At 39.1% G+C, this 18,029-nt stretch overlaps 1 protein-coding gene across 2 annotated transcripts in view; it reads right to left on the bottom strand.

The window, feature by feature from the left end:
• Window positions 1-309: 309 nt before the first annotated feature.
• rbm20 (RNA binding motif protein 20) overlaps window positions 310-18,029 on the bottom strand; it is a 56,914-nt gene continuing 39,194 nt past the window's right edge. For both annotated transcript variants that reach the window (XM_067581872.1, XM_067581882.1), the window contains exons 6-14: window positions 8,676-8,822; window positions 7,727-7,858; window positions 7,569-7,648; window positions 6,704-7,415; window positions 6,531-6,617; window positions 5,816-6,395; window positions 5,479-5,544; window positions 3,392-3,513; window positions 310-1,452 (exon numbers count right to left, since the gene is read on the bottom strand). In XM_067581872.1, coding sequence (XP_067437973.1) covers window positions 1,384-1,452; window positions 3,392-3,513; window positions 5,479-5,544; window positions 5,816-6,395; window positions 6,531-6,617; window positions 6,704-7,415; window positions 7,569-7,648; window positions 7,727-7,858; window positions 8,676-8,822 — 1,995 coding nt within the window. In that variant the 3' untranslated portion in view covers window positions 310-1,383. The remainder of the gene's footprint in view (window positions 1,453-3,391; window positions 3,514-5,478; window positions 5,545-5,815; window positions 6,396-6,530; window positions 6,618-6,703; window positions 7,416-7,568; window positions 7,649-7,726; window positions 7,859-8,675; window positions 8,823-18,029) is intronic.

Genomic DNA, 18,029 nt, shown 5'->3' with positions numbered 1-18,029 from the left:
GTGTCACTCATCTAGACAAACACAAAGTATTGAAACTCAATTCTACACTTTTGCTTTAGCACCTTAAGTTGTTTTTTTTTGCCTCAACACTTGGGGGAGCCCTTTTACAACAGTCCCATTCAAAGTCCTCTCATCAAGAAAATGGATGGATGGAGCACAGTATGTACCCTGACTGTGTGGATACCATTACACCACAATATGTTCTCTGGATATATATTGTTCAGCTGAGAAAAGGAGAAGTACATGTTGAAACCAGTCCCAGGCTCCATTACATGATTTGTATATTTTAAATAGATAAGAGTCAACTCCTTTCAAATATTTGAAATGTTTATTCAAGTTTTTTTGCATCGAAAAAAAAAATCATATGAAAAGTTCGTCAAAGAAAACAACACTGTCACTGATGTCACAGGATCAGTATTCACAGTATACAAAAACAGAGTCTATCTAGATAATCCCTCCGAAACAAATCACTGTAACATGAAAAACTGCATGTTTAACTCTGATAAATTAAACACATGGTCCAGTTTAAGGTCTTTAATATTTAAGGCATTATATATGTTGGCAAATATGACTGGGATTGTCTCATAAATTAAATCAAACATAAAATCTAAAGACAGTAAAAATATTTTGCATAGTTGCATCATTATTAATCCAAATGATTTCACCTGACAGACAATAATATCGTGCACAAACAGGCACAGGATGAAAAACAAAACAAAACAGCAAAAGCCTTTAAAGGCTCCAATTATCAATGAAAATGTAAATGTTGTGTACTGAATTATACACTGAAATCTGTTCAACAAACACAACAAACCTGAGAGTCTGCCTCAGTTTTTATTTTACTGAGTAAAAACATTCTTTGGCACAAGTTTCAAGTCATTTTTTAGCTGTAAATGTATCATTGTTACTTAGACAATGTACAGACCAAATTCAAAATGAGAATAACCAATTTAAACCCATCAAATGGACTAACAAAGCCCATATTATATAAGTTTGTCTTCTAATTATTATTGCATCATTTCAAATACATCTCAAATCCAATAAAAGAACACATTTGTTTTATCACACACAATCCAATAGAATAAACTGTAAGAAAATTGATAAACCAAAAAAAAACAAAAAAAAAAAAACATGGCAATTAAATATTGCAGCCTCACTATACATTACACTTCAGGTATGTACAACATTGAGAGCATTTATGGCTGGCAGTATCATTCTAGATATTCAAGCATCCCTTTTACCAAAATATCAAAACCAGTGCAATTGTCCACGTACTCCAGCTTCCATGTGTCACACTATCCATGTCGTCCACAGCTTTGCACCAACAGCACACGTACATGAATCTTCTGTTGTTCGCTGTAGATGTCAGAGGTCGAGCTGACGTCAAGGTGTAGCCGAGGGTTCAGCGAGTGCACCTGACAGACTCTCCTCTGCTAGCTGGGACAGGTATTTCTGCGGATGAGTGGAAGGAAAAAAAGTTAATTTATAACCCGAAATGTGTTAAAACCAAAGTTAAGACCTCTGTGATGATAATTTGTTACATTTAATCTTTTCAGGCAGCTCCACTGTAATAATATATACATTTTTCAAGACATGCAAGTAGCAATGATGATAAATATCAGAGCTGTACACAAACAACCCTCTGGTTGGAGGTGAGGGTATGAATTTTCAGAGATACTCGATAATTTAATTAGAATGTGTTTTAGTGTAAAAATCGTAATTTGCAACAAGTGTGCATTGGTCTAAATACTCTCTCAGATGTTTTTCCACATATAAAATTATGTAGGGACACACTAATACATTTGAATTTGTTGTAATTACGCACATTAGAATTTCTTTGTTGCACAATTCCTCCTAAATTAGATTGAAGCCTAATAAATATCTGTAAATTAACACATGCTGTACTTCTCTTTAGAAACAGAAATAAATCCACAACAACAAAAAATACTGAGTGAACTACATTAAAGTTTACGCAAACAATAAGTGAAGTAAAATAATATCTTATCTAATCTGTAAATGAAATCTGTGGCCAATATAAAAGTTCAAAAGCTAAAATAGAACTATTAAACACAAGACACACATAGACACACAGAGCTTTGACAGACAGCACAACTGTTTAAAACATTTTTTTCCTCCATGGAATGTAATCCATCAAATGTTCGGGAATCGTCTCTCGGCTGGCTTGCCTCAGCTGTGCGAGAGAAATGCAAGATGGCTCGTTGCTGAATGGCCAATAATCAGAAACCTAATACAGTTTCAAGTGTATATGCGGTGTTTATGTTTGTGTGTCTGTGCATGTACCTGTGTTTGTTCTAGGATGTATGTGAACATATTGCTGAATAGATCTGTCTTTGTGTTTGACCATCGGACCGCCTTTTAGTCATTGGAAATAGGTTCCATTTGTTTTGTCCAACAGTCAAAAGCCCACACATTCAATTTACATTCCTCAAATATGAGAAACTGGAACCAGAGGATTTTTGGCATTTTAGCTTGATAAATGACATAAAAAGTTAATCAATTATCAAAATTGAGTGTTTAACTAAATGTTTTAGTACTATTGTGCCTATTGTTGAACTACAATCGAGCAAGAAAAGAGTTAAATATGCAAAATTAAATATCTATGCTGCTCCACAGTATCGGTGGGTGAAATTAAATTGAAGTACGTTGGGGTTAGTACTGAAGTAACGAGTCAACATAGGCGCTTATAAAACAACAAAATAATTTATTTTTCAAATATATCAGCTCATTAAATGCAGATAACAAAGTGTTTAGAAGATATTACTAAAGAATGATACACTGGGTGGTACAGTGCATCACTGAGGCTCACGCTAATTTGACCCTCATGTCGACATAAGTCAAACATTTTCACTGTCTGTTGCTGCCCTGTTTAGAAAACACCATATTTAAGTCACATTTAACGTAAGAGTTATCCCCAAAATAAGAAAAACATATTACAAAAGGCAAAGAAGTGTATAATAATAGAAATAAAGAGATTTCTCACCAACCAGACAACAGGTAGTATAATCTCATGAATCTGAACAGACTACACTGACTGACTGTAGACCCAAACACCCTCGTTACAGTGGAGCGTGCAGTCATACAAGTTTGAACTTTTGATAATACATTTGCTGTTGCAAATTTAGTGACCGTATGCACAGTGAGACATACGATATCTGTGTATATGTGCATTCCCGCACGTATGCGCACACACACTGTCAAACATACAGACTGCACCTCAGCGAGGGTCAACAGGTTCGCATGATTCGGGGAAGGAAGACTGAATGAAATATTGACGTGTCTAATTGCAGATTATTATCTTATTCCTCTTTGTCATAATCATCATCAATCATCATCACCTGAGGGACTGGTTCTGTCACCATAAAATGTGTACCTGTAGGTTCCTGTAGTGTACGGTGCTGCGGCAGTGAGTCGTTTTTGCAGTCTCCTCACTTGTGTAGAACAGTCCACAAAGTTTACAGTAGAAGCCGGTCCTTGGCACAATGAACTCCACTCCTATTAGACAGGGAACATGATCATTAGAGAACAGCAAATCCCACAAATCAGCACTTGACGGATGAAGGTTCACACATCTTAGTTTGAACTCTTTAAGTAAACCCAAGTTTTGAAAGTTAAAAGTACCAGTATGCTGAATAATGTGACCTGTCTGGGTACTTCAACACAGCACTGTTCTGCTACATTTCAATCACAGTATAAACGGGGCTAATTTGATTAATTGAAGGCCATTTTGATTAATAAAAAATATATTTAAATGTATTTATTTTTTCTTTTCTTTCAAAATGTTTTATGTCACTCAGAAATAAAATACCATGCAAAAGGGAGTCTATACAGTGAGAAACGTCACAAATTAACAGCCAGATGTTCTGTGTCTGACAAAAACAAACCCTTCAAAACCCAGAAATCATGAGATTTGAAGTAAGTAAACTGCACAAGTGTCCAATTCAAAACCGCAGTTTTTTATTTTCCACGGTGTTATGAATTAGCCTTCAAACCATCTGGGAGTCAAAGCAGTACAGCCTAAAAAGATCTGACTGCATAACAGCAATGTTAAATCAGTTCTGCTGTACGGCTCAGAATGCTGGCGAGTGGTTGAGAGTGACATGAGAAAAAGATCAATGCATTCCACAATGGTTGTCTCCGGAAGACATGTTGCATCTGTTGGGCTGAGAGGATCTCCCATGAGGACCTGTATAAAAACACAAACTGTCACAACGTAGTGCTGGAAACTAAAACATCGACGGCTCCAATGGCTTGGACATGTCCACAGAATGGACCAGGACCACATTCCTAAAGTAGCCTTGAGATGGACTCCACCTGGAAAGAGGAAACAAGGGAGGCCAAAAACAACCTGGCAGAGAACTGTGACCTCAGAACTGAAAACGGCTAATCTAACTTGGAGCGAGGCACAACATGCTGCACAGGATGGGACCAGCTGGCAGCAGATACCCGCAGCCTTATATTCCACAGGGAACGAAGAGGATTAAGTACGATTTAGAGAGGATGAGAGACTTTTCTCTAACTTTATGGTTTCTGCCGATGAGATGTATATACTTCTGAATCAAAACGTTACCTAGTGCATCTTTAAAGCACCTGAATCAGCGATGTAACGGACTCCCAAAAAGTAGTATAGTAAAATTATACAATGATTAAAAAATATTACAAAGTAAAAACAAATTTGCACTTTAATTAAGACCTTTAAAACACACTTCTCAGACACCAGAAAAGGTGACTAACAAGGTACATCTCTAGAGATGAGAAACAAAAACACATATCTATATCACACAGTGGGTGAAAACTAAAAATCTACAAAACAGCAACAACAACCAGTCACTGATCAGTGTTAAATTTGTCTCGGCTATGCTATTGTTGGACAAAGTTTGCTCTAGACGCACACACCAACTATTGAGGCATCATACAACAGAAATAGACACATAGCTCATGGCACACACAGCTCTTGTGTCTGTACTGTGGTCTTTTGTTGCCACGCTGCACCCGGGCTTATGTAAGACTATGCAGCAGGCCCAACACTGGCCATGTGCTTGGCCGTGTCATTCCAGCCCTAATGATAATATAAATACTCGTCTCTCAGGGGTGCATTTCACAACCAGCTCGCCGAGGTCAGCAAGTGGCCAAGCAATTCCAGTCAATTAGAGTGCTAATGGTACAGGTTGTCAGTGCACTTATTAATGGTGTACATGATAACAATTAGCTTTGGGACTAAACCCACAGGCTCAAGACTCCATGAACTTGTGTCTGTGAGGACAATTAAATATACACCAGTTCAAGGACTCTTAGAGTGGGTTTGATCCAGAGAGACCTGATCAAATCTGTTTTATGTAAACTGTTATTTGCTAACAAAATAAGAACCATGAATACATTCTGCATTCTGATATCCTCAGTGATTTTATCTATTCTCAGTTTACTTTGAAACAGAGTGGTGATAAGACGTGTGAAGCTTACCCAAAGGGATGCTGTGTTCACTGACAGCCTTGTCTTGCTCTCGAGATGACGAGGGGGCCTCAGTCTCTATGAAATGCATATAAATTATGAGAAAGGCAGGAAGCACAAAACCTCCCTAAAAATGATGCTTGCTTTTATCTAACAATGTATCTTTAGTAATAAGTGTAGGACACTAAAACCCAAAGAAGAAAAAAGGTTTGCAACAGTTCCTGTTGTCCAATGTGGAAATGTGGAAATCTGTATAGTTTAAAGGAAGATTTGAAGTTAAGATGCTTCATGCAACTGAACACTGGATTTTATGAGTTTCTTCTGCAGTAATCTCTCTTATGAAAAGTACCTTTTTTAAGAATGCCATCTTTGTCTTGCGTCTCATTAGTGATTGTTTCCATGGCTTGTCCTACTTCCTGGGTCTTGCTCTCCTCTGATACTGTGTGATTTTCCACTGGCGCTTCTAATGGCCCACTATTTGTTACTTTGTCTTTGTCCTCTAAACATGTCTCCTCCAGTGCAGCCTTGAACTCCTCACTGGGGAAGTCATTGAGATTAGTAACTGGTGGTTCAGAAATCACTGGAGTGAGTTTCTCTTCTTCAGGCCTAGTTGCAGTTACAACATTCCCTGCTTTCTCGGTTACAGACGTTTCTGGCTGGTCTCCAGCATCCCCACATGACTTTTCTTGGTTAGACTTCTCTTTAGATGCCTCTTGCACCTCCAGTGAGGAGGTAGGTGTCGGCTCTTCCACTGCTTCTTTTTCTGCGGACTCTTTGGGGGAGGAGGTATACTCTTCCAGCTCGGGAAGGTCTGGCTCAATGATGGAGTCGTCTTCTCCTCCCACTTCATCGACAGTGACCAGTTCCTCCATGTTCTTAGGATACCAGCACTCTTCATCAGTGTCATCACCACTTTCCCACTCCTTCTCCTAAGGAAATGGATCAAGAAAAGAGCTGTTAATACATAATTAAACATGTTTGCAGTTAACCTGGTGCCAAATGTTCCCTTCAAAAACACAGTTCTGAGCTTGAATGCTGAATGATTATCAAAATGTGTTACTTACAGCATTTCTATCTTTACTACATTCAGTAGTATCTTTTGGCTTATTGCTTCTCTGAGGTGAAACAGATTTTTCTTTAGACTGGCGATCCTAAAAAAGGAAATGACTTAGCAGCAAGAAGGATGTGGCACAGGTACATCGCAGCAATGTACATTTACAGAATTTATGTTACTCACAGTAGTTTCAGTAGCAGTGTCTCTCTCATGTCTCTCAATGTTGGTGTGCCTCCTGCTTGCCTTTTTGCTCCTTGCCCTGCCTGGTGAACTCTGCTTCTTGTCTTCTGGTGTTCTGCGAAGTGGCTCATCAGTCATCTCATACTCTGAATGCCTCAACCTACTGTGGTAGTCACCACCGTCCCTCCTCTTTGACTTGGTATCATGTCTTTGGTATGAAGGTTTGGGCGGTTTGTCTGACTTGTACATTTGTTCCTTCATGTAGAAGTCATCCTCCATGTTCCTGTAAGAGTTGAAGGACATGCCTTGAGGGCTGCCTCGTGGGTACCAGTCTCTGTTGCCCCTCATCCCTTCATCTCCTCCTCCGCCACTTCCCCCCCTCTCATCTGAAGATCTCGAGCTGATGTAATCCAAGGGTTTTTGGTATGCCTTCCGACGGTCAGCCACCCTTCCGTTGGGCCGATCGTCATCCACGCCGCTCCCATTCCGCCATGGGTCATCCCTCTCCCTTTCATCCTCACCCCTTCTCAAGTGTGACGACCAGTCCCAAGAGCCCCGGCGGGGCCCGAGGCCATTGTTGCCTCTCTCTGGACCCCTGCATTGAGCCCCCTGGGGGCTGTGTGCTGAGCTGCATGATGTAAAACTAGGGCTGTGTGAACGAGGACTCAGGGAGCGGCTGATGGGGCTGCGGGAGCGAGCTCTCTCTGGCATGTAGCTGGAGGAAGATGAAAGGAAGATTACATGAAGGAATCTTCTGAAGCTGAACTCTGTGTTGTAATTTTTGAGATCAGAAAACTGGTTACATTTAAATCTTTCACATTTTCATCACTGAATTTCCATTTTGCAGACAAATGAAACGTTGCCTTACTGCTCAAGTTCTTGTATTTCATCCCTTTCCCGCTGAGAGTTGATATCCTGGATGATTGATTGAACATCTTTACCTGGTTTCTATTAAGAGAAGAAATTTAAGTTTAGTAATTGGCTAACAGTCCATAACCCACTGCTTACTTTGTCTTTCAGTCTCACCTTTAGTTGCAGTTCCTTGTACCTCTTAGACATTCGAATAAGAAGTTTCTGATTGTTAATCATAGCTGGAGTCAGTTGGTAGTATTGAACCATAGCCTGAGCTGCTTCGACGTATGCCATCTCCAGAAATGCCTGATGGGAGAAACGAAAATTAAATAATAATACCTCTCTGACAGTTATATGGTCTTTCTGTCAGGAAACGTATTTTCATCTGGACTGGACGAAAGTGGAGCTTTGAAAATCACAAGGTAATTACAAGGTGATTACAAGGTAATCACAAGATATCACATTTCATTACCTAATAAATCACCAGGGCAGTTGCTTTAGTCCTTGTAACTAATACCATGATTTTAGTATGAATGCTTTCAATTTGATAGGGGTGATATTAATGTTGCAGTTCAGTTCTGATAACTGAAACCTTAGAGCCTGAGTGAGCTGTCATGCACCGGTTGTTAAACAGCCAGTAAGTCATGACAATGTACATGATATCACATAACAGCTGTAGGAGAGAAAAGCTAATGATTAACATAAAAATGCACATAGATAATTTGTTGATTTGCATTTTGACACATTTGTTTCAAGAGAAAAAAGATCATAAGATCAATGTCTTTTTTGGAGATCATCAGGACTGAAATCTGTGCAAACACAAAAAGACTTTTAGGTCATTTTGCGATTAAATCAAGGTAGTATGCAATTAAACATGCTGCTATTGGTTAAAAGTTTGACAAGCAGCTCTACTTTAATAACACATGCACAAAAATGCCAAAATAAAGTAGATGACTTTGACCTTGCATGCTATATGGTGCTTATTTCAAAGATCGATGTTAATCCTCTTGAACTAATGCACTCATTATAACAAACATTTAATGTGTATGCATTTTATAACGATGTGCAACCGACCAAGTTAATTTGAAAATGAAAATATTGATTGATAATAATTTTATTATACCTGGTGGGTAGAACGCATGAGGATGTAGTTGGTGACTTTGCCAAAGGGCAGTCCCAGGTTGATGACATCGTTCTCTGTGCAGCTGCCTTCAGGGAGGTTGCAGATGTGAACGACTCGCCCTGCAGTGGCCTTTCGGGGTGGAAAGGGCTGAAAATAATAATTTAAAAAAATACAATATTTAAACATCTATGAATAGTGTTTCAAACATCATACAGAACAGTGGCAAAAATCTTTTAAAAGATCTGAAAACAAAAAGCATTTAATTCAACATTGATATATTTTACCAGCATTCAGACACACACTTGTGCCAAACCAGAATCAACATAACTTCATTGTGCATAATTCTTTGAACACCATGAACAATATATAGTGAGCCAGTCACCAGGTTTTGGTCAGAGTTAGTGTCTATGTGCAAACCTGCCAACAACATAATGAGGACAGAACCTCTAAGATGCTCTTTACACACAGGTTTGATAGTGATCTTCTCATCTCACTGTGGGCTTGATAGCAAAAAGCACCAAAATGAGTGTTCCTTTCAACAGTCTGTCTGGCATACCAGGGTCAAGGTTACTGCAGGAAACTAGTCTGTCTAACATCAATCTAACACTATCACACAGGATGTCATGTAATTTCCCCTTCTTGATACAGCCCACCTCACTGGCTCTATTAATAGTTCTTTGGCAGAAGTGTGGCAGCGATAATGAAAGTTTTCTTGTTTGGATTACAGACTTGTCAGCTGACTGCCCCCAGACATTTCAGACATTTGACACAAATCCCTCTAGACTGCCAAGTATATTGACCTGCATTTCTCAGCGCTCTTTTGTCTTTCCTGTTTTGTCATTTTGAAAAAGACTGCTCACGGCACACTCAGCAGTACACTGTATAATTCTTTATGACTCATTTTCCAATAAGTGGTTGTTACAAGTTTCTTAACCCCTGTCGCTGTCCAAAGCAGGGGCTGGCAATTAATAGAACTGAGATCTTAAGAAGCTCAATAAAGATAAACCAAAGACCAGGCTCCACAACAGTGGAGACTTGTGTGTAAAAGGAAACAGGTGTCCGTGATAAAGAGTAATATGCACTTTCTCCACTTTTCTGATGAGCTACATATCCCCTTTTAGTGGTCATTTCACTGTCCCCATGTGTTCCCATTAATGATTTACCAACTATAGAGCACTGCTTAAAAACACAAAGGCAAGTACCGCTGATTGAGCTGTTCTGTCCATATATTCATCATCAAACTAGCTGGAGGACATATCTTTTGACATCTCATGTTCCTTCAACATCATTGCGGAAAGCAGTTGTAAATTCAGCTTGTTATATCACGGAGTCTTATTTCTGCAACCATTGTGCTGCAACTGCAATTTTTCCAACACCCCTCCTCCTCTTCCTGCCTTTCTGGCTGGCAGACCTGACAGACAGTTCCATGTGTGGGACAGACTAGGGTCCTAATTCCTCCCCGCACCAGCAGCCAGGGTCTCTGTTTTTACAGGGAATTTGTTCAGGGAAAACCCAACACTAACATACACTTCACACTGGGTCTAATAGCTGTGAAGGATAGTATGTATAGTGAGTAGTAAGAAACTTTTACAATCTCAAAGTATCTTTACTATGCATGTCTTCACATAATCAGAAGCAAGTGTATCAGTATTCAAAACATACATAAAGTACCATTTATGTATGAATGACAAAATCCTGATTGATGACTCGAAACAAAAAATGTCATTAATAAGCTCAGTAAACAGCTGAATTCCACTCTTACATAAACTTTTAAATGGGTATTTTTTACCTGTGACACAACAGTTCTATTGTTTGGATATTCAACATTTGTGAGCTGTACTTTTTATTGATTATGTAGTAAGTTAGTAAGTAGGTAAGAAGTAAAAATAATGTTTGCGCATACTCTATTTCCTCAAATAAAAGATGGTAGTCAGTTAAAAGCTGGGTCTCAGATAATGGCCAGGGGTGAGGTCGACACGAACAAATAAAGGCCGGCCCCAAAAACAAGGGTGGATAATCTCTCGGTGCCTGTTATATAATGTGCATACCAGTTAAGCATAAATAGTAATTAACTGGATGTAACCCTAGTTCTATGAGCTCATGCGTAGCCCTCTAACCGACAGCCACAGAGAGGGGAGGGGGACAGAACTCAAGTGCTAGATTTATTGTTCCACATGTTGTAGTAAGTGGATTACCTGTAGTGCAGTGACACAAATATAACAGAGCAAACGGAAGCAGATCAGAAAACAAGGAGGCTTCGTACTAAAATATGAGCAAATATACTTATCAAATGGAGGGAATTATAAATAAAGGCCTCTCTTTAATATAAGCCTGCTTCCAATAAAGGCCTGCTACCCTCTGCAGTTGAAGTAAATAAAGGCCCCGGCCACTATTTGAGGAAGTACGTATTACAAATTGTGGAAAGACTATACTAAAGTTCATACAACCCAACCAAAAGAGTATCTCCCAAAGGTGGATTACTGGATTTCTATGCAACTACTTAAAGCAACATTAAAGTAACAGCTTTAAAATCATTTTGATGGTACATTGACTTGTAATAGGGAGAATGGCGCCTCTTTCACTCTCACTCTGTGCACCAAACGCCTGTTGTTGCACTATGTAACTTGGATCGGGGGATCGTACTTGGGTACGATCGCGAGAAATAGTAGTTGCTTCAGTTCTAAGTACGTGTGGATGAGTCATCAGCTAATAAGCAACAGATGATTCGCCTGATGAGCCCTTTGGTGAATTACAATCACTTGTTATCTCACCAATATGTAACTATATCGTTGTCAACAGAACTAAGATACATACTAACAGCCACCAGACTGTATTTTCCACGGTGTGTGAAGATGATGTGGATTGTAACATAAGTCAGTCAGTATAATGCTAGCGGTTAGCAAATACATTTTAGCACACAGTTGCTGTGGGCTCAGATGTTGGCGATCACGGAAATAAGATCAGCCAAAAGCACAGCGAGAGATGTCACAACAGTAACCCCGTGCTGCTAGTGTAGACCACGAGTGTAGTGTGAGCAGCACGTTTAGCAGAGCAGCAGCAGCAGCAGTGAGTGCTCTGTCTGTGTGTCTACACAGGAGGCGTTCAGTGTGTACACCCACAGACGGAGCACTCACTGCTGCTCTGCTAAATGTGCTGCTCACTCTATTCTTGCAGTCTAGACACGGCATAAGTATTGAAGTCTGTTCCCCTTCAAATAGTTTTCCCTTTTGTGCAGTACCGTAGCCTCACTGCTCAGATATCAACAGAATTAAATACACCAGCGTCCTATAATTATCACTTGTAACAGCAGAGGCCGCTGTTGCTGCTGCTCAGCAGAAGTTGCATAGTCTTGCTTTAATGCTTTTTGGCCGGCAAGCTGACATTAACAGCTTCAGATACAAGAGTGATAATTCTATTAACAGCTCCATGCCACGGCCACTGCTGCCACCAGAATACATAAAGGTCAATGCAGGTTGGGCTCAATAAACAGATCCAGAAATAGGCTGTTTATGTCCTTGGAATATTAGAGAGAACAAGAGTCTTGGTTGTTGCTCTCTTCACTCATTGGTGTTTGACTTGTAAAATGTCGTCTGTGTCTGAAATACCAGACAGTTTGACCACAGTATTGATATCACTGTCAAGGTTGGCTCGAGCTCCGAACAGTAGCTGTGACCACAAACCAACAGTAAAGATGATGATACGCCATGTCAGTGACCACTCCCAAAGAAGGCACCATATGTAGTATGAGTACCTCCTTAAAGTAGTAGAATTTGCAAATGAAAGTTTGAATGAAAGTAACAACAATGAAAAAAAAGGATAGCTGGAAATGTTTGACTTTGCATTAATGACTATATTCAGTTTCAGAAGAATTTTCCTTTAAAACAACACTTTAGCTAAAAAACGTCACACTTTAAGGTTTTGAATCATCCATACAAAGTAAAACATTTACTGTTACCAGAGTTTAATAATGAAAAAATACAACTATAGTCACACCAAAGACAATTTGCCTGGTCAGCTCCAAATGTTTGTCAAAAATATACCTTGTGTAATTAAACCCTTGTTGAGTATATTAGTTTCTCTACAATGTAGGTGTTATTACACCCCTAAATTATACTTTTCAATTGTCACTTTAAATTTAGCCAAAAGAAAACAATTATGAAAAAATGAAGCAATTTTCCTTTAAATATATTTTTCCATAAAATTTCTGCTGAGACTATTTTCTCCCTACACTACAGACCACATTCAGCAGAGGTAATGGCTTTACCTTCCACAGTGTGTTCAGCCATATGTTCTGTAGCTGGAAACTTCACACTCACTTTGGCCGACCGAACTAGCGCCAAATGGTATAAGGGATAACAACTATTTCACACAGCACTTTCCTGTTTTCACTGACAGCTGACATGCTGACTGATACTAGCTGGAATCTCTCCAAAGGACATGGCTGTTTATTTGTACAAAGCAGGATCCATGTTGGAGAATCCGGGGAGATGGTCAGTCTGGTTTCACAGTTTCTCCCCACGTTCCTACACAGAGCGCTCGCATGCCAATCCCTCGGATCATTTTACTAGTCTCTCACCAGTCTGAAACATTACACCCCTAGGCAGGGGGTCTTAAGGTCTGTGCCCCTAACAGCAGTTAGCTGTAATCCCGTGTTTATCTCTGTTTGAGTTCTGTTTTCACATGAAGCTACTGTGTTACTTCAAGGTGGGCTGCTGGACACTGGAAAACTAAGGACTACTGTGTATGTGCAAGCATGCATGTGAATATGCTTGTATGTGTGTACATGCACATCTAAGTACAAGTCAGAGTAATTGTTTCTTTTTTCTTTATTTTAGTCAAATACTAAATTTAACTTAAATTTCATCTCAATTTTACTACCAAAAATGTTCTTTTTCTTATGATTTTTCTACAAATGTTAAATTTGTTTGCCTTTCAATTTTCACATGTAACACACAGAAAAAACCTTAATACTTCAACTTCATATTTAGTTTGCAAATGATCGTTGCATGTGTTTGTGTGTGTGCTCTCTGTTCAACGCAGGACTTTAAAAACAGTAAAACCCCACCTGTTCTGCTTAGACAGGTGTGTGTTTATAGCAACTAACATTAGCTCATGTAACACAGCCTATAAATATTTTCCCACTGATACAATAAAACTCTTTGTCAATAGCCACCCAATGAAGCATATGACTTTCACATCACTGACTCCCAGGCTCCAGTTAAATAGGCTCCCCTGGCAATGACGGAAAGAACAAATGGCTGATATAAAAAAGCAGAGTTACGCAAATTTGATGTTGAATGGAAGAAGCGGTTTTACAGTGTAACGGATGTAATTTAAACATCATGGGCTCAGAAACCAGAACAGCCGACCTCCATAAAGGAATTCTTACAATTCATACAATTTCTTGTAATTCTTTTGTTCCACGATCTAGTTTATAGTTTATACTTTTCCCTAGACAAACCAGTTTTTTACTTTACCACTGCACTTTAATCTTTTCTTTTTGCTTTTCTTATTTTATCCATATAAATGTTTGTATTATTTATTTACTTTCTCTCTTTAGGTTTCTTTACAAAATGTACAGCATTGCATGATTATGTAAAAAGTACACTTTGTACCTTAAGTTTAAATAATCCATTGAAAAATGAATAACATAAATAAACATATAAACTGTAAGTGACAAGAATCACGATTCTGCAGATGTCCAACAAAAACTGTTGTAACTTCTGTAAGAGTTAAGTGAAAGTAAATTGCTTTATTTCAGTTCTCAGCTGAATTTTTTTTTTAACTCTCAAAACTTTGTTTTAAATTGATGTTATTAATGTTGTAATATTAAAACCCCATAATGTCCACAGATAACAAATATGTCAGGGAAAAATTAAATATAGGGAAATATGTTTATAAATTGATTCTGAAAATTTTTTATTTAATATAGTAGTGTAACACTGAAAAATGGCATCTTACGTTTGAATAGTGTAAGAATGATATACTGTAGCTTCATTTAGGAGTTGGTACAAGTAGCTAGATACATGTTATTCAATGTATCTTTTTTGGACATTAAATATTAAATGTAACCTTAAATTTAAGGTTTTCTTAATCTTAAATTTAAGGTTTGGAAAACAAACTGCAGGGAAATACTCAGCTAAACCACATAATGTATACACTGTGTACATAGACCTGGCCCGTGACATAGGCAGCATAGGCGAATGTTCGGGGCGCCGTCCATCCATAGAGGCACCCCAAATGAGGGAAGAAAAAAAATTCAAAATGTTCAACTTTTACTATTTTTTTTACTGATATTATTTTGAAATATTACAAAAAAGCCCACAACATAACTACCTAGCATAGCCTATAGCCTATAGCCAGCATCCCCTCCCCCAACCCCACCGACTCTTAGTTAGACTTACCTGATTGTGGGGGATGGGCGAGTTTAGTTTAGTGAGTAACACTAGCCCCTCTTACACAGCCTGTTCAAGGTGGGAACACTGCACCTTTATTCTGTATAAAAGGGACAGCTGGCACGATGGGACAGGGAGCTGACGCTGATGTGTTACACGTCGCGCCTCTGAATCCAAAACGCCAGCATGCCATGTAAAAGCACACACAAGGACGGCATTATACTGGCTTTGAATGGTCCAGTGTAAAAAAGCAAAGTCAGCTAAATGACGGATCTTCTTTACAGCTATAATAGGGGATCTCTGTATAAAAGAGCCTTCTGACTGTGAAACGTGTTACGATTGACATCAGTAGCCTAATTCAAATATATCATGTCAAAAGACCAAAGCCCCAGAGTTAACATCAGTTACTCCCACCTTACATTTATTAGGGAAAGTTGGCGAGACTATTCAGGTGTTTGGGGAATAACCTACAACATAATTTTGAGAAATAGACTTTTTCTTTTAAGTGTGGTGCTGCTGCACAAACCATCCACTGTCTGCCTCAAGAAACCAGGCATACATTTTTATTGACATCTTAGCCTAGTTAGTCAACAATATTCCTGCTTCTAATAGTCAACTAAAATGCTTTTCTTTTTCCATCCCCTTTTGTAATTAACAGTTGTAAGCCTTGCAATTTCATTATCGATTAGTCTTATATGTATAGCAAACAGCAGGCACATGTGGGAGAAGTACTCATTGAATACATGTTTTGTGTATGAATGCTAGTTGTAGGGGAGACTGGGGGCCATTGTAACAATTGGTTTTCATGTCATTACTCTAAAACCTCTTGAACTATTTGGATACAATTTTTATGAAGGTAACTTGTATCTGTGTTCTACTTGTTAAGGGTCATCAAATGTTTTTACAAGCAATGTTAGAGTCATAATATTGATTGAAACACTAAAAGTCAAATGTTACATCTGCTGCAACATGCAGGGAGATTCTAACAGCATATGGGGGCAACATAATACCTTCATGTAAATACCAAGGACGACAATAAACCCCCAAGAATATAGAGATAGTTAAAACAATCAAACAGTCCAAACAAACAGGGCTTCCCTTCATCAACATTTAGATATAGTTAGAGACATAAGTTTGTCCTTTGGCAGGCAGAGAGGGATCATTACAAACCATGTGTATTATGAGTTTCATGGTTCTGTCCCGTTTCTGATTGGTGCAATGTGAGATCTTACAATTGCCTCTGGTCTACTCTTGCTGTCGGTGCTTAGAATGTCATTGGCTATAATGGGGCTTAGGAGCTATTATTGGCTAGGTTTCACCATCAGCAGCTTTTTTATTACTACTATATAACACCCAAATGGCCACATGTACTCCTCTCTTCAGATGCACTTTTAAAATATTTTAATCCCACCCCTGCAAATCCTGGGACACCTTCTCCACCTCAGCACCTTCCAGCAATGCAGTATCAGGTTCTTTAATATTGTTTTTATTTTGTGGGGGGGGGGTGTTTCTAAAATAAAGAACATCTCAAAGACATAAAGCTATGCAGTTTCTGTGTGAGTGTATGGACATTGGTGGTAGAACTGGCTGCGATGCAAGGGCCACCGGCTAAAATCTTGCCAAGGGCACCAAATTGGACAGGGCCGGCTCTGTTTGTTCAGGTATGTGCTCCGCATTGTGTGCGTGTTAATGCCTGCTGACTGTTGAAAGCTGCATGCTGGCCACCAGCTTAAGCTTTTCTCAGGTTTGCAAAGGGCTAATTTGAACTCAATCATCATTTACAATGCTTTTCAGGAGACTTGCCTTTGCGATGGACGACTAACAACAGCTGCTGTTTTTCAACCCTAGTCAAGAGCCAACACTTTTGGACAGGCACACTGACTGTAGGGCAGCAAGTAGTGACGGATATTCTCTTAGGAATACTCTTAATTAATTGGATCAAAAGCCCGGGTAGTGAGTGCTCCGTCTGTGTGCCTAAACTGGAGGCATTCAGGTGCAGTGTTGAGCCGAGGTCACCCACGCGCAGAGCCCAATACAAATACAACTGTAGTGATGTGCGTAAAACAGAGGAAAATAGACTTGAGGTGTAAATGAACGCTTCAGGTCAAGGTTATGCACATGAGACACGGCTGAGACGTGGGCATGCACAGAGCCAGTGCAGACAGCTGCATAGATTACAATGAGAGCCTATCTGTTGTGTGTGACATGCGCGTGAAAAGCATGTCTGACACGCTTGTTCTCTAGACATGGAGCAATACTTAAATAAGCTGTTCATACAATAAGGATAAAAAATGTGAACATTCTGGATGCTTGATATTTGTAATGACCTGCTAGTTTGTTGTTGGTGTACTGCTAAGTTATATCTATTTCTTTTCACCCGACTAGTCTATACCAGCCATGTCATTCAAATCACATCAGTCCCCACAAGAGTTATATTGAGTCACAGTGATTATTGGTTATGGTTAAAATGAAACTTTTTCTGTTTCAAAATACAGAAAAAATACAAATTACCTAATTAATCAGTTAATGCAGTAAGCAATAAAAAGTATGATAAAGCAGCATAGAACACATACATAGACCCAAAAGTATGAATAACTTCACAAATGCACACTGCTATACAACATCTTATTTAAAGATGAAGTGCGGGACTTTTTCCTCCCACTTCTGGCAGTGACAGTAATTAAAAAAACACTGTCGACACATGGCCTACTCCGTCGCTACTGCTGCTGCTGTAAAACGGTAGATAAATTGTTTAGAGCGAAATGACCCATTTCACTACCAGAATTTGATCCATTCAGTCCGATAACATTTGGAAAATCCAGAAGAGTTGCACAATTAAATTACTTTATCCCTATCCAAGCGAGCAGAGAGCTACCCGGAAGTAAGCTGTTCGGCCAACTGAAGTTTCTAGTGCATATGCTCTGCCCATAGAGCATGCGCAGTATGCATTCACCCGACC

The sequence above is a fragment of the Thunnus thynnus genome, chromosome 3, assembly GCF_963924715.1.
Source record: "Thunnus thynnus chromosome 3, fThuThy2.1, whole genome shotgun sequence".
In the NCBI taxonomy this organism is placed as follows: domain Eukaryota; kingdom Metazoa; phylum Chordata; class Actinopteri; order Scombriformes; family Scombridae; genus Thunnus; species Thunnus thynnus.
This window is presented reverse-complemented; position numbering and strand designations above follow the sequence as displayed.